General features: G+C 36.2%; 1 protein-coding gene across 1 annotated transcript in view; it reads right to left on the bottom strand.

Moving 5' to 3' along the window:
* Positions 1 to 26,528, bottom strand: part of tgfbr3 (transforming growth factor, beta receptor III) — a 143,239-nt gene that overhangs the window by 87,051 nt on the left and 29,660 nt on the right. Inside the window, exon 3 of the mRNA XM_081381738.1 lies at positions 588 to 775. Within this exon, the coding sequence (XP_081237864.1) occupies positions 588 to 775 (188 nt within the window). The remainder of the gene's footprint in view (positions 1 to 587; positions 776 to 26,528) is intronic.

Below are 26,528 nucleotides of genomic sequence, written 5' to 3' on the forward strand. Positions count from 1 at the left end.
AATTGGAATCCTTAGTTTGACCAGTGAATCATATATTAACATGCAAACACTGCGAACGGACCGATTAATCGATTGAATCAGACTCAGACTCAGTGCTACATATGAGAAACAGCTCAATAAAATGGCATGATACAGTGAAGTAACAATTTATCACACATAATAGATAGTAATTGGAAAAAAACTAGCTTACTGGAAAAACTACACCAATCTGAAAATTTTATTTGACTAAAAAGTTAATTGATTTAATAAATGCATGAATAAGTGTCACTAGTTAAGTTAGCCTGTATGCTAATAACATGTATTTATAGTAACAACACAACTTTGTTATTTTGTGGTAACTGCTGTCATAAGAGATTGTTAATACTAAAACTTAACTTGACTGTAATTATGTTTGGGGTTTGTTCAATTCATATTTTTATTTACTAAGAGTACATTTGAGGTCATGCTGTTTTTTGATAGCATACATCCCTCTCATGTTCTTAATGCTTAATTATGACATAACTGAAATGAGCTAATCGATGCACATGAAACGGGCTTAGTGCACATATGAGCATTTGAGGCCTAGTAGTGAAGGAACCTTACTGTACCTCTGCTGGTTTCTCTCTGGCTCCTTGTGCATTGCCTTTTCGTAGGTTGATGATGTGCACCTCTTGAGGAAGACTGGTGGTTCCTCGGCTAGCGCAGCCTGATAGGGCAGTAAAACTCTTTAACATGGCCTGAACCGGGTGACCCACCCCAACTGGCAAAAGTTCACAAGGGCTCCGAGACAATGGACCTGCAAATAATAGAAAACATGGTGTGAACACACATTCTAAATACACATTCTGCCTCATTATTCTGAAAACATGGTGTTTTACTTATGATACATTGTTTGACTGTTTCAGTCAAAGCATCCCATATGGCTTTGTTCCAGCCAGTTATAATAAAAACCCTTAGCAACAAATCTGCAAAATTAAAAATGAAAGCAGTGTTTTCGTATTGCAGTTCTGTCATTGTTAAATGATAAGGGTCGACCATTATGCAACCACGTAAATAGACAAAACAGACAATAAATTAAGTACAGAGATGGATTGTGTGGTACAACCATAAAAAAAAAAATTTAAGTTTGGAAAAAGAATTACAGTAATATCATAATTTTGCACATGTCGGTACCTGCCCCAGCATAACAATGTGATTTTATTAAGCACAGTTGAGAACATGAGATTGTTTACAATAGGTTTACATATTCTACATCATAATAATGTATATATTATATACATAAACAAATTATAAATTAAATCCATATGGGTTTGTCATTCACACTCTTTATGGTGGAATTTGGTTTGCACTGAATTACACTGCATTGTAAAAGATAATACTAAAGGAAATATCAATTTGCTTACATGATATGCAGGTAAAATAATAATAATAATAATAATAATAATAATAATAAATAAAATTATACACATTATTAATGATTATTTATTTATAATGTATTTATTCATTTATATAGTTTTTAATCATTCATAAGTAATATATTTTATTTACTATTGCATTCTGATTAACATGTATACAAAATACAAAAATGCAATACTAAATAAAAAATATATTATGTATAAATTAAAATAAAAACAACTTTTTTAATTATTTAGATTATTAATAATAGTAATAATAACAATAATAATAATAATAGTCAAGTCAAGTCAAGTCAAGTTTATTTATATAGCGCTTTTCACAACACAGGTTGTATCAAAGCAGCTTCACAGTAATAAATTAGAACAATACATCAATGTTTGTTTCTAGTGGAACGTCTACGTTCGGTAATGCTGATCAATAGTATCGTTGATTGATTAATTCAATTAAATATCCCCAAATATCCCCAACTGAGCAAGCCAAAGGCAACAGTGGCAGGGAACCGAAAAACTCCATCAGGTGACCTAATGGAGAAAAAAAAACCTTGGGAGAACCCGGGCTCAGTCGGGGGCCAGTTCTCCTCTGGCGTTTATGAACTAGAGGTCGGATTTAACTGTAGGATTAAAAGTATTATATGAATGCCTGGCTGAAGAGATGCGTCTTTAATCTAGTTTTAAACTGGGAGAGTGAGTCTGAGCAACGAACAGTATCCGGAAGACTATTCCAGAGTTTTGGTGCTAAATGTGAAAATGCTCTCCCTCCTTTGGTGGATCTGGATATCCTAGGTATGACCAAAAGCCTCGAATTTAGTGATCTTAAAGAGCGCGATGGATTATAGGGCGATAGAAGATCGGTTAAATAGACTGGAGCTAAGCCGTTTAGGGCTTTATAAGTCAGTAGCAATACCTTGTAATTAATACGGGACTTTATAGGTAACCAATGTAGGGATGATAAAATCGGTGTTATATGATCATATTTTCTTGATCTAGTTAGAACTCTAGCGGCGGCATTTTGGACTAACTGTAGCTTGTTTATTAAGGATGCAGGACAACCGGCTAATAACGCATTACAGTAATCTAGTCTCGAGGTCATGAATGCATGAACTAACTTTTCTGCGTCAGAAACTGATAGCATATTACGTAGCTTAGCAATGTTTCTAAGGTGGAAAAAGGCTGTTCTTGTAACATATGAAATATGATTTTCAAAAGACAGGTTGCAGTCTAATATAACACCCAGGTCTTTTACTGTAGAGGATGAAGTAACAGGACATCCTACTATGTTAAAGTTGTATTGTGAGAGGTTTTGTGGGTGGTTTTTTGAACCGATAAGTAGTACCTCTGTCTTGTCTGGATTTAATAAAAGAAAATTATGCGTCATCCAATCTTTTATATCTTTAACACACTCTGTCAATTTGGATAATTTAGCGTTTTCATCTGGCCGTGATGAAATATAGATTTGAGTGTCATCAGCATAACAATGGAAACTAATTCCATGTTTCCTTATAATATTTCCAAGTGGCAGCATATATATTGAGAATAATAGAGGGCCTAACACAGATCCCTGCGGCACTCCATAGTTTACTGGAGTTATGATAGATTTTTCTCCATTTAAATAAACAAAATGGTAGCGGTCAGATAAATACGATCTAAACCAGCTTAATGCTTGTCCTTGAACACCAGTATAATTTTGTAGTCGATCTAAGAGTATTGTATGATCTATAGTATCGAACGCAGCACTAAGATCAAGTAAAACTAATATTGAGATACAGCCTTGGTCAGAAGCTAAAAGTAAATCATTTGTGATTTTAACGAGCGCAGTTTCAGTGCTATGATGCGGCCTGAATCCAGACTGAAACTTTTCATAGGTGTCATTTTCTTGTAAGAAAGAGCCCAGTTGAGCGGACACAACTTTTTCTAGTATTTTAGACATAAAAGGTAGATTTGAAATGGGTCTATAATTTACTAGATTATTCGGATCTAATTGTGGTTTCTTAATGAGAGGTTTTATAACTGCCAATTTAAATGTTCTTGGAACATGACCTAAAGATAAAGACGAGTTAATAATATTGAGGAGAGGCTCTTCCACTACAGGTAACACTTCTTTCAATAGTTTAGTTGGTATGGGATCTAATAAACATGTTGTTGTTTTAGAGGAAATGATAAATTTATTTAACTCTTTTTGTTCTATAGTTGAAAAGCACTGTAATTGTTCTTGCGGCGTGATAATTGAGGCTGAATTATAAGGCGCGATTGAGGATTGAACGTTTACAATTGTGGTTCTGATGTTTTCTATTTTCTCAGTGAAGAACTTCATGAAATCATTACTACTAAACTGTAATGGAATACTTTGTTCAGGAGACATCTGTTTATTTGTTAGTCTCGCCACGGTGTTAAATAAGAACTTAGGATTGTTATGGTTGTTTTCTATTAGTTTGCGTAGATGCTCAGCCCTGGCCGCTTTTAGGGCCTTTTTATAACGTGACATACTGTCTTTCCATGCGATTCTAAAGACCTCTAAGTTGGTTTGTTTCCATTTACGCTCTAAATTACGGGTTTCTCTCTTTAGAACACGCGTAGTACTGTTGTACCATGGTGCTTTACTTTTCTCTCTGACCTTTTTTAATCTAATGGGCGCAACAATATCCAATGATCCAGAGAGAATGGTGCTCATAGTGCTAGTTAATTCCTCAAGTTCATCTGTTTGTTTGGGTTCACTGAGCAGCTGAGACAGATCCGATAAGCTGTTTGAAAAATTATCTATGGTGGATGGAAGGATTGTTCTGCCTAATCGATAACGCGGCGCAGCATGATATATTACAGGAGTACGTAATATGCAAGTTACCATGTAATGGTCAGTGACATCGTCACTTTGTGGAATGATATCTATATCGGTTGGATCGGTTCCATGTGATATAATTAAATCGAGTGTATGATTAAATCGATGAGTCGGTCCGGTAATGTTTTGCTTGACCCCAAAGGAGTTTAATAAATCAGTAAACGCAGCCCCTAACGCATCATTTTGATTATCTACATGGATATTAAAGTCTCCAACAATTAATGCTTTATCGAAGTTAACTAATAGGTCTGAGAGAAAATCTGCAAACTCTTTTAGGAAATCAGCGTAAGGCCCAGGCGGTCTATATACGGTAGCCAAGGCTAGAGATAATAGGGATGTTTTTCTATCATCTAAGAGCGTAACATTTAGTACAAGTACTTCAAATGAAATAAACTTATAACCCGTTTTCTGAGTAACATTGAGAAAATCTCTATAGATTGTTGCAACACCGCCGCCACGACCATTCAGACGGGGCTCGTGCTTATAGGAGTATCCTGATGGAGTAGACTCATTTAAACCGAAATAATCATTTGGTTTAAGCCAGGTTTCAGTAAGGCAAAGTACATCGAAGCTATTATCTGTGACTATTTCATTTACAATAACTGCCTTAGGTGTGAGTGATCTAATGTTTAAAAGACCTAGCTTTAAAAATTGTTTTTGATTACCAATAGCAACATTTTCTGGTTTAATAACAATTAGATTTTTTCTAGATCCTGCAGTAGATTTATGATTTGATCTCACTAAACGAGGAATAGACACAGTTTCTATGCAATGTTCTACACTATTTATATCAGTTAAATTGGTGCAGCAGAGACTATGATTTGGACTTTTGTTTACTAGTCAAAAGGTATTTAACATTTTGGAGATGTTATCTGACAGAAGATCCGATCCGAATCTGTTTGGGTGTAAGCCATCAGCACGGTAAAGCCTAGGACGCTCCCAAAACAGATTCCAATTATTTACAAAGAGAAGTTTCTGCTCATTGCACCATGACATTAACCATTCATTAAGCGCAAATAATCTACTAAACTTTTCATGACCTAGTCGGTACGTGGGAAGCGGTCCTGACACAATAATCGTTATATCAGGCGATGTGCTGCGTACCGTATCGATCAGATTCCTGAAGTCTTTCTTCAAAACTTCCGTCTGGCGCAGTCTGATGTCGGCCCCTCCCGCGTGCAGGACAACGGTTCCGACGCGCTCGTTCAGAATCTCGGGAACGTGAGCAGCGACTTCGGAAACACGAGCACCAGGAAAGCAGTGACTATGCACCTTACTTTTATTTAACGTAACGTGTACGTGTCGAACGATGGAATCGCCGATGATCACAGCATCGCGTTCTGTTTCGCGAAGAGGGGAGAAGCGGTTTTGTGTGGATATCTCGAAAACCGGGAGGGTCGGAGAGAGTTTTCTTGGTCTAGACCTGACTCGCGACTTCCGCTGCGGAAAAATCCAGGCTTCGTGATGGCATGTTGGAGCCGGAGTGAACGAGACCATGGCTGATCGCGACCTCGACGTTCGGGACCGATGTTGAGGAACGCACGGAGTAGACGAGGTCGGAGTCAGCGGGTTAGTAACATTAATCTCTGATTTGTGTGCCTCGGCGCGCGATGTTTCGAGAGCCAAACGCCGGTCTATCAGCTCGGCTTTTCTTACTAAAAGGTCGTGGATCTGTTTCTCAACAGCTTCCAGCTCAGACTGCACCGCGTGCAGCTCAAATGTGTCCTCACCTGCACCAAAAGGTAGACTACTTACATTTGATATATTCGCCATTTTAACAGATGGACAGTAAGTTAAGTTAGCAACGACGCTACCAGTGGTGCTATCAATATTAATACTAATTTATGGCTTAAGTCTTGGATATAATCCGTCTTTTCAGTGGTACGGGTGTAGAGTAGACGCACGATAGGTGAAAAATGTTTGTTTGTAACTTAAATGAGTGCGGAGAAGACGCGTTCAGCCGTGATCCACGGACGTAACCTATAAGAGTATCCAGCGTTGGATCACAAGGCTTGAGACGCGTCTGCTCAACAATCCGCGTTATAACTATGAGGTGAGGAAAAGTAGAAAATGTTCGTTGTAAGTGAGTTTAAAGAGAAATCAAGAATTATAAATCAATCGATGGAGCTCCAAAGACAACAACGCGCTCAGACGCGACAAAAAATATACAAAAATAATACAAAAAACTATATATATATATATATATATAAATTAATTAATAAATAATGTGTATAATCATATATTGATTAATTATTATTATTATTCATAATAAAGATTATACACAAGCCACAAACACACAAGCTGGCACACAGCATACTTTCTGCTCATTACCAAGACTCTTTCTATCCATCTGTCCTCTTTAATAGCCTCGACTCTCTCTACAGTTTTCTCTCTCTCTCTCTCTCTCCCTAAATGGGAAGATTTACCCTCTTAATCACTTTCACAAAGCAAAAAGGCTTCACACGTTAGTGCCCTCCTATGTCAGAGACTCCTTTAATTGGCCCACATTCGAGGAGGTCAGTGAGGCTCTTACCACAGAAACTAAGCAAGCAGTGATGTGTTTGTACCGTAGAATTGGAACGGACACACGCTCTGAGCCATGACCTTGAAACACAACAGAGAAAGAGATCATGGAATAATGAGGAGAAAAACAAGCACTGTGTGAAGATAACAGCACCTAATGATACTGTTCAGCCATCGGTGATGAATGTTAAACAGGACCCTCTTGGCAGCTACATTAAAATGATGGCGAAAGGTTCAAGGTGCAGTTCCGTTTCGAATGGTCACAAGACTTGTCTGGTCTAATTCACCGCAGGTCATTAGATCTCCATTTATGTTTAGGTTGTGCTTTAATAAGTTGAGCACCTTTCAGCTGAAGGTCAGCTTTAACAAGAGACATGCCAAATGGCAGTAAGATCACAAGGGAGGATGAATGAAGAATGTTTCTCTCGAGCTCAGATGGTAATCAGCTACCAAATCTAGTAGATGAAGGACCCATAAGGGTGTGTGTGTGTGTGTGTGTGTGTGTGTGTGTGTGTGTGTGTGTGTGTGTGTGTGTGTGTGTGTGTGTGTGTGTGTGTGTATGTGTGTGTGTGTGTAGACAGAGGTCCCTACAGCTAGGCTTATGTCTCTCCTGCCAAGAGAAAGCGAAGGAGCATGGGATGATTGCATTTACCCTTTACCCATCAGCCGATAAAGCTCAGGACAACCTGGGCAGATGAGCAGACTCAGACAGTAAAGCCAGTGTGTCTCCAATGAGTCTCAAAGAAAAAAAAAAGATACAGTGGGGAAACTTTTCATTTGAATTAATTTCAACTGTGACACATAAAAACAATTCTGTTGATTGAATTATTTTTTTTTTACGCGAATTAATCTCAGGTTTCTGTATGGCAATCAGCGTATCTTAGAATTTTTAACGCAATTTTACAGATATTGCAAGTGAAAAAGAACAAAGCATTTTGTAATTTACAATGAAAAAAAAAACATCAATTGACATTCCCACAATTCTGTTTGACACCACTCGATGTTTTTTCATTGAATAACTGTTTTCTTCTTAGTTTGTTCTTATAAGTTATGTACATTAGGGTTTTATGTTACATCTTATTTTATATAATAAGTAAATAAATAACTTATATAATAACTTCTTATTAATGTTTGTAATGTAATGTTTTTTTGTTTATGTGTATGACACCATACCTCAGCTTGTGAAATTTTTTTACGGTAAATTTACGGTCAATCTGTAAAACTTCAAATGTTGCTACTGCATTTTTTACAGTAAAGTTCTGCTAACCACAGCTGCAAGGTTTTTTTTTTTTTTTACTTTAAATGGAGGAGACGTCATAATCGATTTGTATGTCTAAACACATGCATACTATTAGAGCATACCTTTGAACTTGTAAGAAGAATGCTCTTACATTCTTGCAAATGCATTACCTACTTTGATAGCACACAATCTCGGATGCAGCATTTGTGAGTGGCTAGCTGACTAGCCAAAATTTGATTTTGCAGATTTCATCAGAGACAGCCATTTTAGCAAGCAATATGCAGGAGAATGAGATTCCAGTTCAGAGTGGCAGAAGATAGCTAGATATTCATCTATAATCTGAATACTGAAACATCATTCAGCAGTTGTTGCAATTGTTGTTGCAGCAGTGGGGAACTGCCCACTAACCCTGAATGTAGCCAATTATTCTTAGAGCTGACTGACTGATTTTTTTTAGAAATGGTCACTTTAATGCACACATTCCTCAACCACACTGAGTGACACATGTAAACGTACAAAGTCTTTTCCTGAGGAAGTAAGCTCCCGCGAGAGAGCTTGAGGTTAAGTCCTCTTGCAGGTCTGTCTTTCTTTCTCTGTCCACACCATGCACTCACATTTCAGCTTCAACACGACAAACACACAACCACACGCGATAATGATCAGAAAAACATTTGGAAACTATTATAGTGTGTGAGAGAGGGAGATAGAAAGATTCCTCTCTTCAAACTGTCTTATGTATGTCTTCAGGTAAAGTGTTATGCAAAGACCGATTTTAGTTGTTCATCCAAAAATGAAGATTTGGCGATATGTTGAGCTCTCTCATGTAGTTCCAAATCCGCATTACTTTCTTTCTTGCATACAACACAAATCGTACATTACCCGTAATGTGATTAAGGGGTTTACATGCCTGTTTGTTGTGATTAAAATCGGTGTACGCCACATAGTTTATTGTGAATATGGTTACTACGATTATGTAGAATATCATAGTCACTCTTTTCCATATATTTTAAGTAAATGAAGACAGGGGCTCCATAATAACAAAAAGTACCACAAAAGAATCATAAAAATGGCCCACAGGACTTGTGCACTATATTCCAAGACTTCAGAAATCTTCTTTTTTTTTTCTTTTTTTTTTACTCAGTGTTCCACAGCATATTAGCTCTTATTAGTTTGGAATTATATTATGTAGTCTAAATAATATCAGAATCAAGATATTTAGGTGACTTCCTATATACACTGCCATTGCCATTTGGGGTAAGTCATAAGGACATAATTAATCAAAAGTGACAAAGAATTTATCATGTTTATTGCACATGGATATAGTTATTTTGTTCTTTTTGTAATAATATTTACAATATTACAGATTTAACTGTATATTTTTTGATCAATTAAATGCAGCCGGTGTTTCTTTCAAAAACATAAAAAAAAATCTTACAGACCTTTTGAACAGTAAGGTATTTGTAGTGATGACAGAACCGCTTGCATTCAAGGCTTGAATGACCTCTGAATTTCAAAGGGTTTTTTTTCTTTTCTTTTTTCTACAGGCTTGATCAATCTCACGCAACCCTTGACTTGATCTCGTAAGTGCGCAAGGAAACTGCACGTTGATGCACTGTAAAAAAATATTCTGTGGCTTAGTAAATATTACAGAAATTTTTAACTTTATTAACTTAATAAAATCTCTGTATATCGTTTACTTGATTGTTTGAGTTAAACATACCAAAATAATTAAGTAAAAATCCAACAGTTAATTTTATCTAAAATTTACAGATATATTTAAGTTTTTTTCAATAAAATAATTTAGTATTTGACTAACCAATTATTTCTTTATAATATACTTAATATATATGTGAAATTTCTATCAAAATATTTGAGAATGTTTAATTAAACTGATCTGTTTCAAGAAACAAAAAAAATTACTTAATTCAAATCAATATTATTAATATATTTAACACGCTCTTAAAATTGAGTAAGTTTACTCAATTAAAACAATGCCCCCCCCCCCCCCCCTCCCCCACCCTCTGACGTGACGAAAACTCGACGGTTGGAGTGAGCGTGGCTGTTTGAACTCTCCAGTCTCCAGAACAACAGCTCTCTTCTCAGCGTCGCAGATTTGGTGCATTTTCACTGTGAAATTCAGGTTGGTGTATGTTTTATTTTATCTATAAAATCATTACTGTGCTTTAAATCATATTTAATGCAAAACAACATAGCCTACAGAGGCGTAATTCGACACCTAAACGAGACGAGAGCCGCGTTTGTCTTTTTGGGGGATTGAAACGCTTTGCATAAACACATGACTGACTTTCATAATGATAATGAATATAATTATTATCATTTGGATGATAAAATGTCCTCAGAACTATCACTTTTTGTTTATTGGCAGCAGTAGCGTAGCCAGAAAAGAGACTCTGGGTGTGCATCTGAAAATCTGGGTGTGCCACATTTATTGTCAGATTACTGTGCAAAAGTATTAACCATAACCACATAACCATGCCCAACACAACCATAAAACTATATCAAATATAACTATACATCAGGATCGGCAATAACTCAGTCATAACATAGTGGCTGAAAAAAATCGCGGGGGGTGGGCGGGGGTCGGTATTTTTTGTTGGTTTCAGCTTGTTACCTCTTGGGGGGTCCGGGGGCATGCCCCCCCGGAAGAAAATTTTGTACATTTTAAAGATAAATTCATTAATCTGGTGCACTTTGAGTCTCCCGAATCTGCTGTTAAAAATAAATAATCCACCCGCCAACCTCCCGAACCTATATGATATTCTCTGATTTAGATATCTGCATCTGATCATCACATTTCAATTATTCAAATTCTCAGGGTTAAGCATGATAATATGATAAAATATCACACTGAAGGCTGATTTAAAAATACGATTTATTTAAAATAAGTTCTTCAGAATCTGATAAGAGTGTTTTCCAACAGTGATGTAATGAAACATTGACATTTAATTTTGATCAGAATAATTTTTTTTAGCTTTATAAAGGGCATTTCTTTCCCTAATTTTTACTCTCTATACTCTTTCCCTAGGCTACTCTCAGGGAACTGAGGTTACGTTAGTAACTGAGTAGGCTACATTATTTCTTATTTTATTTTTTTGATATTGAAAATTGTTTTAATCAGGGGTCCGGTTGGGCAAGTAGAATTCTCTTTCACTTGTCCTTTAAAAAAACACACACACGTCACGTGTCCCGGACACCAGCGTTATGGCACCATATTGGATTCTTATTTCTGTGCCTACCCAGGGGGCAAAGGGGGTTTAGCAGACATGGGCTGCTGTAAAAGGTTGTCATATAAAAATGAAATCTATGATGTCTGAGGATCACAACCTGGGTGGCCAACCCGGTCAACAAGCTGCTGGAAACTTGTAATTAGGGTCAAAACAATGCTACCTCAAATTCGGCTTTAACTCCCAGAATCACCCAAACATGCTAAAACGGTTTAATTATATTCATGAATCGTGAGCCATATCTCCCTGATACTTTATGCTAGAAACAAACTGAGCACACCTTTAGAAAGAGTGGAAGACAAGCTTTCATCTGATCCCTTGATTGTACATGTAATTAGAATGTAAGAGTTAACAATGCCTATTAATTCATAGGTATGCAAAAAAAAAGAAAAAAAAATTGAACATTCCATTTGTAATCGGTAGCATTCTTTTCCCTTTGTTGTTGTTACAATAAACAAATTACCATGTAAAGTTAACTTTTACTGGATGAAATCATATTTTGATTTTTTTTTACTAACCAGACAGTCCTCATGGCCCATAACACATTTAGAGGGAATTCAATTTCAAGCTTATAATAGCCTGTCAATTCAAACAAGATCCAAGAAAGAAGTTTACCATTAACTGGTGTTAATTGTATACTGCTCTGTTTCTGTATGTACAGTAGGGTAAACGTACCTATTAAGCTCAAGTACCCATTAAGCACACTACCATCTTGGAGCTCAGATTATAAAAAGAAACAGCAATGTATTATCCTATTTGATGTATTAACCAATTGATGTGTTTGTTACTATATACCTCCTGTAATTTTAAACCAATCAGACCATTGCACACTGAGATATGTGTGTCCATGTGTTCACACTGTCTGGCGGCTATTTTCAAAGCTGTCTGAAAACTTTCACCAGAAGAGGAGCCCCTCAAATGTGCATTTTTTATATGTTTAAGCCTTTATTTTGAAGAAGTACATCATCTTATTGCAAAATTAAGAGATTAATGTTTAGACTTTTGCATATTATAACCTGGAACCTGGATGTGGGAAATAATTACAGTTAGATCTAAAAGATAGTTTTAGCAACATAGCCCAGATGCTACGAACATAGCTAGCTTACTAGCTGTATAAGATTGTGTGCTACATTAATATATTACTTCACAGGAATTAATGGCTTGTACTTTTAAATCCATAATATTATAATTTTACATTTTATTGATAGTCTGTGGTTTTAAACTGCTGTAATTTTTAAAGAATTCATATTATTGTTAGGTGAGCTTAAAGGGTGCACTACTATGACAATCACACAGCTTCAGTGTGACATCAATTAGAAAAAGCATAATTTCATAGATATTGTCTATAATAGTTGTTCATATTAAAATTGGTATAAACTTAATACATTACCTAGATTATTAATTTAGCTAAATATTTTCCTTTAAATTTTAATTTAATATTTATTAATTAAAAAATGTTTTTGCTCCAATTAAGCACAGTGTGTGCTCCCTTTAAGCTCACCCACATTAAACGTCTATGTAAATACTTAATAATCAGAATTTAAATATTAACTGATGGTTGTCACTAGGTTAATCTTCAAAAAAATGATTAATAAACTTATTTTCACAGTCTTAAGATGACAAAAGCTAGACGAAACTATAGTGTATGCCCAAAGATGAAAGAGGCATGTCATACAAAGAAGGAGCCATCAGAAACCTGTCGTATCTGTCCAAGAAGTTTGGAGTAGACAGGAAAGCTCTGACCCAGAGAGTTAAAGGGATACTCCACTTTTTTTGGAAATAAGCTCATTTTAAATCTCCCCCAGAGTTAAACAGTTGAGTTTTACCGTTTTCGAATCCATTCAGCCTATCTCCGGGTCTGGCGGTACCACTTTTAGCATAGCTTAGCATAATGAATTGAACCGGACAAGACCATTAGCATCTCTCTCAAAAAAATGACCAAAGAGTTTCGATATTTTTGCTATTTAAAACTCGACTCTTCTGTAGTTACATCGTGTACTAAGACCGACGGAAAATGAAAAGGTGCGATTTTGAGAGTATAGTTCCTAGCCATATCAGCCTAGAAAATTGAAACTTTACATTTTCCGTCTGTCTTATTACACAATGTAACTACAGAAGAGTCGAGTTTTAAATAGGAAAAATATCGAAACTCTTTGGTCATTTTTTTGAGAGAGATGCTAATGGTCTTGTCCGGTTCAATTCATTATGCTAAGCTATGCTAAAAGTGGGACCCCCAGACCCGGAGATCGGCTGAAAGGATTCGAAAACGGTAAAACTCAACTGTTTAACTCTGGGGGAGTTGTAAAATGAGCCTATTTCCAAAAAAAGTGGAGTATCCCTTTAAGGAGCACATTGGTTTGTTTTGTTATTTGATTTTTCAATATGGGTTACACATAGCTGAACGTGGACTAGTCTAGATGTTGCAATGAGTTTGAATGACACGTCACTATGAATAGGATAGGCTACCTGATCAAATTGAATGCCTTGTTGCTTGATTTTAGTGTTCTGTTTTTTTGTGATTGACTCTGTACCATCAAATAAAACTTTTTTCAATTATTCCTTAAAAAGGTTGTTTAAAATAAACAAGAATTTTTAATAAAACTTGTTGTGAGCTTATTGGGAACAGGGGTGTGCTTAAAGGGTACAAAACGTACCCATTAAGCACAGCCAGACTTTTTATATTTAATGATGTACATCTTAATTGAAATACTTTTGTCATTTAAAATAAAATGAAATATTATAGTGTGAGAGATTAATATTTTATTTTAAAATAACTTCTTGTACTAAAACCAATATCTTGTGCACTAAAAATGTCTCAATGTAGATTTTGGTGAGCTTAATAGGTACGTTTACCCTATATCGTTTGCATATTTATGCAATATCAATTATTTGTATTGCAATGTCTATTTCTAATATTCTTTCACAAGTGGGATAGCTTTATTTATTCTATTGAAATAAAAAAAAGGGATTTGAGGATTTTGGGTTAGGCTGGTTAGTGTTCAATCCTGGTGTTTGGAGTGTGAGACAAAGGTATTGACAACTAAATGCTGAAAGACTAAAACACACAGGAGTCATGTGTGGAGTAGGTTTAAAAGTATTTACTGATTAAAACTGTTACATTAAGTAGCAATTTGTACCAAAAAAACAAAAAAAAAAACGAAACAGACAAACAGATTACAATTCAGGGTGATAACTAATTTCTGTAATAATGTTTATACAATTTGTTTAGCTGTTTCGGAATCACCGCTGCTGTCGCTGCTCTAGTGTTTCAGCATGCTGTGTCCTACTACATTTGGCTGCCAACCCCTAGCAACGGCATCCTATGTAGCATGGAGCAGTTCTTCTGACAACCTTTAACCAGAGATGGGCACAAATACATCAAAAAGTATTTAATTAAAATACAAGTAATTTGTAATTTGAAAATACAAAAATATATTTTTTACAGTCTTCTGTAGTGTAAGTGTGGCGTTAGGTACATGTAAGAGTCTAGAATATTGCAATATCATTGTTTAGTGCAGAAGATGCGCTTTTAACGTACATGTTGCCACATACTGTCATAATAAAATATAATTACGCATATAACACTATATTTGTATTATTTACACAAAAACTAGTTAACGCTGCTGTGAGGGTGTTTCTAATAGCGCGGCTGTGACAAAGTTGACAACTTTCTCTCTTCCGACTGCCATTATCTATTTTCTTACTCTTTTTGAAAGTTGTGAAAACACTGTTGTGGCGTTTTTCTTTTGCTATTTGAGCAAATTGGAACACAAAAATATATATTTAATGTAGTCTTTCATTCACTGCTATAGAAGTTAACCCAACTATGATGCCTTACACTTTTGAGAAACCCAGAAATGTGAACAGGGTCAATAGGATGTGTCACATCACGTGATTTACTTGCCAAAAGCTGTGATAGGCAATTTGTATTTGTAAAGCCTATTTGTATTTTATGTCTATGGTCCTAGGGATAGTTCACCCAAAAAGGAAAATTAGCCCATGATTTACTCACCCTGACGTCATCCTAGGTGTATATTACTTTCTTCTTTCAGAAGAATACAATCAGAGTTATATTAAAAAGTGTCCTGGCTCTTCCAAGCTTTACAATGACAGTCAATGGGTATATTTTTCATCAAAGTGCATCTATCCATCATAAAAGTGCATCTGTCCATCATAAAAGTGCATCTATCCATCATAAAAGTGCATCTGTCCATCATAAAAGTGCATCTGTCCATCATAAAAGCGTATCTATCCATCATAAAAGTACATCTATCCATCATAAAACTGCATCTGTCCATCATAAAAGTGCATCTATCCATCATAAAAGTGAATCTATCCATCATAAAAGTGCATCTGTTCATCACAAAAGTGCATCTGTCCATCATAAAAGCATATCTATCCATCATAAAAGTACATCTATCCATCATAAAAGTGCATCTGTCCATCATAAAAGCATATCTATCCATCATAAAAGTACATCTATCCATCATAAAAGTGCATCTGTCCATCATAAAAGTGCATCTATCCATCACAAAAGTGCATGTCAATCATAAAAGTGCGTCTATCCATCATAAAAGTGCATTTATCCATCATAAAAGTACATCTATCCATCATAAAAGTGCATCTATCATCATAAAAGTGCATCTATCCATCATAAAAGTGCATGTGTCAATCATAAAAGTGCGTCTATCCATCATAAAAGTGCATTTATCCATCATAAAAGTGCATCTATCCATCATAAAAGTGCATCTATCCATCATAAAAGTGCATCTGTCCATCATAAATGTGCATCTATCTATCATAAAAGTGCATGTGTCCATCATAAAAGTGCATCTATCCATGATAAAAGTGCATCTGTCCATCATAAAAGTGCATCTGTCCATCATAAAAGTGCATCTGTCCATCATAAAAGTGCATGTGTCCATCATAAAAGTGCGTCTATCCATCATAAAAGTGCATCTGTCCATCATAAAAGTACATATATGATGGATAGACACACTTTTATGATAGATAGACACTTTTATGATGGACACATGCACTTTTATGATGGACAGATGCACTTTTATGATGGATAGATGCACTTTTATGATGGACAGATGCACTTTTATGATGGACAGATGCACTTATATGATGGATAGATGTACTTTTATGATGGATAGATGCACTTTTATGATGGACATATGCACTTTTATGATGGATAGATGCACTTTAATGATGGATAGACGCACTTTTATGATGGATAGATGCACTTTTATGATGGATAGATGCACTTTTATGATGGACAGATGCACTTTTATGATGGATAGATGCACTTTAATGATGGATAGACGCACTTTTATGATGGATAGATGCACTTTTATGATGGATAGATGCACTTTTATGATGGACAGATGCACTTTTATGATGGATAGATGTACTTTTCATGATGGATAGATATGCTTTTATGATGAACAGATGCACTTTTATGATGAACAGATGCACTTTTATGATGGATAGATGCACTTTTATGATGGATAGATGCACTTTTATGATGGATAGATGTACTTTTATGATGGATAGATATGCTTTTCTGATTGACACATGCACTTGTATGATGGATAGATGCACTTTGATGATGGACAGATGCAGTTTTATGATGGATAGATGTACTTTTATGATGGATAGATACGCTTTTATGATGGACAGATGCACTTTTATGATGGACAGATGCACTTTTATGATGGATAGATGCACTTTTATGATGGACAGATGCACTTTTATGATGGATAGATGCACTTTGATGAAAAATATACCCATTGACTGTCATTGTAAAGCTTGGAAGAGCCAGGACACTTTTTAATATAACTCTGATTGTATTCTTCTGAAAGAAGAAAGTAATATACACCTAGGATGACGTCAGGGTGAGTAAATCATGGGCTAATTTTCCTTTTTGGGTGAACTATCCCTAGGACCATAGACATAAAATACAAATAGGACTACCAAATTGCCTATCACAGCTTTTGGCAAGTAAATCACGTGATGTGACACATCCTATTGACCCTGTTCACATTTCTGGGTTTCTCAAAAGTGTAAGGCATCATAGTTGGGTTAACTTCTATAGCAGTGAATGAAAGACTACATTAAATATATATTTTTGTGTTCCAATTTGCTCAAATAGCAAAAGAAAAACGCCACAACAGTGTTTTCACAACTTTCAAAAAGAGTAAGAAAATAGATAATGGCAGTCGGAAGAGAGAAAGTTGTCAACTTTGTCACAGCCGCGCTATTAGAAACACCCTTGTAAGGACTAATTTTCCTGCTAAAACAAAACGCACCCTGCAATAAAGCCATAAAACGCACCCTGGACAGCAGATAGCAAAGACAGAGCACAGAACCTTGTCCTGCCCAAACTTTTCTCATTGTCCCTTTGTTTGACTTCAACTCATCCCCCCTCTCCTCCCTCAAGGCACTGAAAGTTCATGAAGAATGTCTATTTAACACATATGGTGTTTCTTGTGAATATGTTGTTTTTCCTTTTCATGTTTGGTATCATTTTAAGGGTCTCAGTGCGATTGGTAAAATGGTCTTAATTTCATTGCAGTCATTGGGTTAATGAAAAAGATTGAGAACTTAGGAGAATCATGTATCTCTCAGGCTGATATCTCTTCGCGATATCTCAAGAAACCAGGTGCTACCCCCCTGGGGTACATGGATTGGCCCAACCAACTCTAAACAACATTTGTATAACCCCTGTTGTTCTGGTCTGGTATTTAAGGCAAGGGAATAGAATACACTTTGGGACTCTTTTACCAGGATCATCCCCCACAGTAATGTTTCAGTGCTTTCTGGTTGGAAAGCCCTGGCACATTACTGTGTCTTTGTCAGGAGAACATTGCTTACTTTTAGAGTCATCTTTGAGTAAATGATGTCATGTATTTTCTGAATTGGCTTTTAATCATTTACTTCTGTAATTGGCATGATACATTTTTACCTGACAAATAAATGTTACATCTTGATTTATTCTGAAGTATTCTGAAATCATTATTTTTAATATATTAAGGAGGCTGGTGCTACCGCAAATCTTAGTTAAGGTAGGTCAAACTTAAGGCGCATGTATGAACGGAGCAGTAGGCACGTCATCTGAAGACCTTGTGATTTCTGTCTATCACTGGTTCAGCAAGTTGTATGGAAGTGGCTAAATAAAACTACACTCTCTAGTTCGAGTGAGCAGTAGGCAACCGACTTTGGGGGTATTAGCAAACCCTACATCCTCTGACTGAAATCAGAATTAACTGGTTTGTGTCCGTGAGAAACACGATTTGGCCGACGTGATCTCTAAGCGGCATTCGGGTCCATAATGAATTAATAACTGAAAGTATGGGATACTCAGAGTAATCAAAGATCTAAATTAATTCATAATCAATATTTATGATTATTTTCTAATCAGAAATACGATCTAAATTTGATTATCATTTGAAATTGGAGTCAGATTACGCATAGAGCTAAAGTAATACTAAAACTAAGTTCCAATAAATTAAGTGAACTTCACTGGATCGCTGAAAAGACATACACGCTTTAAACCTTCGCCAGGCCGTTGGATTCCGTCGTTGGGCCAATGGATGGTCCTTACACCCTCACAGCAGCGTTAACTAGTTTTTGTGTAAATAATACAAATATAGAGTTATATGCGTAATTATATTTTATTATGACAGTATGTGCCAACATGTACGTTAAAAGCGCATCTTCTGCACTAAACAATAATATTTAGACTCTTACATGTACCTAACGCCACACTTACACTACAGAAGACTGTAAAAAATATATTTTTGTATTTTCAAATTACAAATTACTTGTATTTTAATTAAATACTTTTTGATGTATTTGTGCCCATCTCTGGTTAAAGGTTGTCAGAAGAACTGCTCCATGCTACATAGGATGCCGTTGCTAGGGGTTGGCAGCCAAATGTAGTAGGACACAGCATGCTGAAACACTAGAGCAGCGACAGCAGCAGTGACTCTGAAACAGCTAAACAAATTGTATAAACATTATTACAGAAATTAGTTATCACCCTGAATTGTAATCTGTTTGTCTGTTTCGTTTTTTTTTTGTTTTTTTGGTACAAATTGCTACTTAATGTAACAGTTTTAATCAGTAAATACTTTTAAACCTACTCCACACATGACTCCTGTGTGTTTTAGTCTTTCAGCATTTAGTTGTCAATACCTTTGTCTCACACTCCAAACACCAGGATTGAACACTAACCAGCCTAACCCAAAATCCTCAAATCCCTTTTTTTTATTTCAATAGAATAAATAAAGCTATCCCACTTGTGAAAGAATATTAGAAATAGACATTGCAATACAAATAATTGATATTGCATAAATATGCAAACGATATACTGTACATACAGAAACAGAGCAGTATACAATTAACACCAGTTAATGGTAAACTTCTTTCTTGGATCTTGTTTGAATTGACAGGCTATTATAAGCTTGAAATTGAATTCCCTCTAAATGTGTTATGGGCCATGAGGACTGTCTGGTTAGTAAAAAAAAATCAAAATATGATTTCATCCAGTAAAAGTTAACTTTACATGGTAATTTGTTTATTGTAACAACAACAAAGGGAAAAAAATGCTACCGATTACAAATGGAATGTTCAATTTTTTTTTTTTTTTTTTGCATACCTATGAATTAATAGGCATTGTTAACTCTTACATTCTAATTACATGTACAATCAGATGAAAGCTTGTCTTCCACTCTTTCTAAAGGTGTGCTCAGTTTGTTTCTAGCATAAAGTATCAGGGAGATATGGCTCACGATTCATGAATATAATTAAACCGTTTTAGCATGTTTGGGTGATTCTGGGAGTTAAAGCCGAATTTGAGGTAGCATTGTTTTGACCCTAATTACAAGTTTCCAGCAGCTTGTTGACCGGGTTGGCCACCCAGGTTGTGATCCTCAGACATCATAGATTTCATTTTTATATGACAACCTTTTACAGCAGCCCATGTCTGATTTCCTAAAAAACAGGTGTTTTGCCCCCTGGGTAGCCCCTGAGTATGATCAGAGAATGTCTATGATTTAGAATGTTCAGTGACGTCACAGAACTGCCAGATTCAAACCTGATCCAAACTGCTTTCGCGCGTTGGCTGGCGCTGAGCCAGAGACGGTCGCGCTCAGCGCTTGTCATGTATCACAACTAATACGCAGTGTTTTCAACCACATAATGTTTATTTTATGTTTCAGACATTTAAATACACATAAGTAGGCTACTAGTAAAACAATACATTTGCAGTTTGTAAAATACACACTGATGTCTATGGAAGCGGCAAGCCACTTACTTTCATGTATTTTGGGAGAAACTGTGGAATTCAGGTGCTGTAAATCCGGCTGACAGGACTCTCTGAACTGCAGCGCTCATCTCGTTATAGATCAAGATAATTTATAAAGTTTTTTAAACGAAGAATCGGAATATCAGATAGTTGACATGGTAATAGCAAATACGTCTGTTAGTTATTGTGGCTGCGGTGTGTCACGTGACATCACGCCATGGAAACAAGGGAGTTAAAATATTTTTAACTTACGCGTGAAAGGGTTGATTTAAAAAAAAGTATATTCTAAATAAACAACAATAGCCCAAGTTTAGTAAAATATTTTTTTATTGAGACTATAAAAAATAATTCTGCATCCATTTTTAGGTGTGCCAGCTGCCACTGTGGGTGGCACCGGCACACCCTGGCACACCCGTGGCTACGCCACTGATTGGCAGGTTATGTCAGTCGCTCGCAGTATATTTCGGCTGTGCCTCAGACAGTGACTGTGAGTGAAACGCAGGACGGTGGTATGAAGTTCAAAGTTCACCCGCAGAGCGCGAGTCTGTCTCCGGCACGAGGACCAGCGCAGATTCGGTGGATATTGGATAACAGAGTGGTTGATTACACTTGAATTAGGCTACCTGAATGTTTAAATATTTCATTTTTACTTGTTAAATAAGTTTAAATGCAGGCAATATTGTATACATGAAAAAACAGTCTAAAATGTGCTGTATTGCTGTACTCATTGAAAATAAAGGCCAATGTAATGTATAATGGTGGTTGTCTGGAGTACTATTTTACAAAGGTTTAGAGAAAATAAAAAAGTTAATATTACTCATTAATAAAAACAGTTAATATTACTCATAAATATTGTTTTTTTAATGTTTAAATGTTAAATTATTTCTACTCAATTTTATTTGTTAATGTACCAGATGCAGTTACTCAGATTTACTTAATTTTTTTACTTGCATTTACTCAATTCATACAGTATATTTAATTGATTTCACAGCTTTAAAATTTACTCAATTTTTTGAGTGTAAAAATGTTTCACCAATAAAATTGAGTAAATAATAGTTAAACTTTTTACAGTGTGTGCTCTAATAAAACAGCCCTTTTTGGGAAACACGTAGATTTAAAATCAAAGATAAAGAGGTTAACAGTCACTTGTGTGACTTCAATACTCCATCCTCCTCCACTACCTCCCTCTTCCTCCCAGCGGAACAGAGTTTGTTGCCTGTCTAACCGACGGCATCACGCCTTCGTCCCTCACCAAAGGCTGAGATCACTCAAACTCACTTTTTCCTTCACAGAGTGAACAGAGGAATAACAAGCACCAGCCAGCCAGAGTCTGGAAGACGGCCAAAAGATTACAGCTCTTATTGGGCAGCCATGTTGTTTCTTTATTTAACTGCTTAGGGAAAAGGGCCCACAAGACAAAGTGCTTCGGGGAAAGAAAATACGGATGATTTGGAGAATAATAGAGGGAAGCCGAGCATTTGTTGTGTGATTCTCCAACAAAAATGGAATAGAAATCAGGGGCCATAAACAAAAATGTGTTCCCATGAAGAAAAAAATGAACTTGAATGCCTTCAATACATTCATTTTGTATAGTGTATATTTCAAGAGAGATATTTATTTTAAAAATAGGTCTTCTGTGGGAGAGTTTTATTCTAAGTTGATGAGGTAAGATTATTCTTTCAAATTATCTGGAAAAACACTACACTTTTTGAGGAATATAAAACATAATTAAAGGGGTGGTATAATGCCATTTTCACAAGATGTAAAATAAGTCCCCAGAGTGTGTATGTGAAGTTTTAGCTCAAAATACCCCACATATATAGCATGTTAAAATTGTCACTTTTTGAGGGTGAGCAAAAACGCACCATTCTGTGTCTGTTCCTTTAAAAGCAAATGAGCTGCTGCTCCCAGTATAGGGGGGCGGAGCTTCAACAGCTCTCACTCACACAGACATGTACTGAACATTTCAAAAACTTTTAGCCTTTTATGTTCAAACCAGAGTCAGACAAAGATGGAGAGACTCAAGAAGAAGTGACAACATGTAGAAGCAACAGGACATTTCTGAATGGTTAGTTGATGAATGTATGTAGCTTATGTGTAGTTATCTTCTAGTCATTGGTTAGCATATTCTGTCTTGATAATCTATAAATCGTGTTACGTGGGCAGGGTTTATGTAATTCTAGGGTTGGTGATGTCACTAACCCGGGAGGAAGCTCATTGTAGTCCCTACCAGCCGTTTGTTGTAGTCCTTAAAAAGCTATTTCTTTAAAAGCAAATATCTCCCTTTGCTTTGAACTTTGAGCACTGTAACTTTGCAGATGTTGTTTATGCTCAAACTGCAACATTACACACTAACTAAAGTAAGAAAAGTGAAATCATAATCAACCACCCCTTTAATATGTGCCATCCTTGGTTTTCTGTTGAGCTTTGGGAGACAAAAAGAAGCATTTAGTCCAACACAAGACCAATAATAGTTATTAAAACATTTCATTACATTCTCTTAATGGGCCAAATGGACTGTCCTCTCACATCTAGAAAGACAACCAAAGCTGTCTGAGGCTCCCAGCATATTAGAATGATTTCTGTGACACTGAAGACTGGAGTAATAGCTTATTTCCAATTTTAACAATATTTCGCAACATTACTGTTTCAAATGCAGCCTTGGTGAACACCTACAACAGACACAAGCTGTGCGACGCGACAAAAGCAAATAGAACCCATTGTAATCAGTGATGCTGTCTACACTGGATGCAGCGCGACACAACAACATTTCCGACAGTAAACTGACGCCCCGTTCTATTTCTGATATACTCCACGTGCTTGCGCTACTTCTAAAACGAAGGACAAATGGATTTACAATGACTGCTGTCGCATCCATGGACAGCTTCTAGCTGTTGCGGCACAACAAAAGCTGTGTCCGGTCCATTAATAAGACATGGCTATCGCGTCTCGGAGTGGGTGTTGATTTCATCAGTTCAAAATAACAAAATAACTAAGTTTTTATGAAATGTAGTGGAGTAAAAAGTACAATGTTATGCTTTGAAGTCAATGTAAAAGTCTCACCGAAAAATTCAATTATTTACAATAGCGGAGATACTTTGTTACTGTGCACAACAGCTCAAATCATGCTAATTCTCATGCTAATTGCTAAATAAAAAAAAATAATAATAAAAAAGTTGCACAAATGTGCAACTGTATTGGCTCTGTTAACTTGAAGGCAGGACATTTATTGCTCAAGTTGCTTTCGATTTTTCTCCTATTCATTTTCCTACAAGTGGTGCATCTTGTACCCCTTTTACTGTTTCGTGTCATAATTTATCGGTTTATGAAAGCTAAAATTGAAGTCTTTCCACCCCTCCAAGTTGAGAATGACTGTTCTACATATCTCCGTGTTTTTTCCCCTTTGTCTCTGTGTCTGTGCTCCCTCTTTGAGCAAGCAGAGGTCAAACTGGTCCTATCTGGCAGCTGTTAGGGTATGTGGCTGTCTGCTAGCTCCAGGCTGGACGCCCACAGAAATACAAGAATAAGAGACACCGTTGTTCAGTTTAGCAGGCCTAAAGGCTTGAAAAGCAGCCCAGCACTCTCGCACCTTAAAGAGCTCAGCTTCAAATCCCAACACTTCAGATACACCTCTGATCTTTCTTCTAATGTCGTATTCTACCAGCTTTGCACTTTCATCCTTGGTTCCTCAAAAGACTTCTTCTTTACGCTCATGGAGGTTTCGTTGCCTTGTGTCACCTCTTTGAGGGGTTTTAGGTCTGACACCCTGTAAAGCTTCTTTGTGATAATGTCTATGTGTCCAAAAAGTGCTAAATAAGTAAACATTTTAAGTTGTTATATCATGAAATATATATACATGTATTATCCTTGATCTTGAGAAATAAAAGTTAATTGTACAATGAAAACATTATCAAACTTTGAGAGCTCAAAACTCCCTCCCCAGTCCCAAACGACCATAGAGAAAATTAGGGGTGGGCGACACGATTAACTGGTAAAAATTTGTCCACCAATTTTAATGACTTGAATGACTGGAAATTATCTGATGATAACTCCCCAAAAATATAACAAAGATTTCTAAATAAATAATTAATGAAATTTACCTTAATATATTTGAAAAGCTTTTTTGCAAAGAAAAATTACGATGTGTACACTCATATGTATTCAAGGTGCAAGGTAAATATAAAATTGCTAGATGCATGTGAACTTTAATTTATAAATAGTATAAATTTCTTTATCATGAACACTCTTATTTGTCAATGACCCAATGGGAGCCATTAAAGGGGTCATGGACTGGATTATTTTATTATTTTATAATATTTCCTGGGGTGCCCTTATAACGTTAGTATGATTTTAACATCAAAAATGTTCATAATTTATAAATAAAAGGCATTTTTACAAGCCTGATTTTAGCCTCTGATTTGAACGCTCTGTTTGAAGGGGCTTGTCTGCTGTGAGACTTCGGTGTAAACGGCCACTGCTGTGATTGGCTGACATGTTTGCATATGAAATAGCTAGTATTATATGTGGAACTCTCTCTAAAACATTGACTACGTTTTTACTATTACAGCTATCGAGATTTAAGGAATCGTGATCATAATGATCTATTCCCATCACATGAAAGGTTGCAGTGATGAGCATTGAGCAGATGACAGACAGTCTGTTGATCGCGTATGAAAAGATCCTATCATTGCAACGCAATTTCGGCACTCTCACGAATGCTTTCACCAGAGGTGTAAAGTCCAGGGGTCAGAAATCAAAAGTCCTGCCATACATTTATTCCACCCATGAAATCAGCCAGCTGATTTCACTAATTAGTTATATCTCCTGGCTGCAAAATGGTGCTAGCAAATCCAGGTGATTGGAATTGGAACAATAGCTACTGAGGAGGACTTTTACTTTCTGAACCTGGACTTTACACCTCTGGCTTTCACCAAATAACAATGCAAACACGATGTAAATACAGTAAGAGCTTCATTGTGCTGTAGTACATTGTAACAGCGTCATGATTTTGTGATGATTGATTTCAACGAGTTTTGGCAAGTGTCCAGATAAACTCACGCTGTTTTGATTGACAGCTTGGGCAATTGGAAAGGGAGCGTTCTTTGATCGCTTTCTTTATATAATTTAATCACAGTTTAAATAATATTATTTTCATCCTACTAAGAGAAACGACGTGAAGTGATTGTGTAGTCACTGGCTTGATTTACTGATGCATAAACAGTATTGAACAATATTTTGAGAGATAATCGGTCTGAACTTGAATAATTACATCAGAAATCACTGATCACAGATCAGACATTATAATAAACATGACTACTTACATGTTTGTGGCATTGCTGGCAGATCCATATGGTAAAAGTCTGTTTGCAAAGCCTGCGCCGAAATTTACCAAATAATCCACAGTGAAATACACAGAATACAAACAAATAATGCACTGCTGAGACATTCACATTGTTGGGGGGGGGGGGAAACACTATCCTAGCATTAGGATTGTTTGGAAGGTAATGGTATTGATCCTGTATCGATCTTTTCTCGTTCTCATGTCACTGTTCACTAACGCTCCAGTGGGCGGGGCCAAAGCTGCCCTGTGACGTCACAAGTCTCCGCTTTTTAGATCCTGACGTTTGCTGGCATTGGTTTCAATAAAAGCAGTTTTTAGAATAACAAGAAAGTTTTGAGTTTTGAAACTTACAGGGTATTTTTATAGTATAACAAACTCTTGACTGTCAAAGGATCAAGGAACATTTGAATTTTCCCCTTTAACACCGTAAACAATATTTACTTTAAACAAATGTTTTTTCTAGCTCCAGATGAACTGTGTAATGTAAACATATACTGCGCTGCAAAAAAAAAAAAAATTCATTGTGACAACCTGTCAAAGCCTCTGCTGCCTTGCAAAGAGAAATATGTTACTAACGCCCACATGCACCTGTTTCATTGATGCTCAGTGACAAACCCACATCACATCTGTAACTGGGTC

Source organism: Scardinius erythrophthalmus, assembly GCF_964197995.2.
Source record: "Scardinius erythrophthalmus genome assembly, chromosome: 12".
Lineage (NCBI taxonomy): Eukaryota > Metazoa > Chordata > Actinopteri > Cypriniformes > Leuciscidae > Scardinius > Scardinius erythrophthalmus.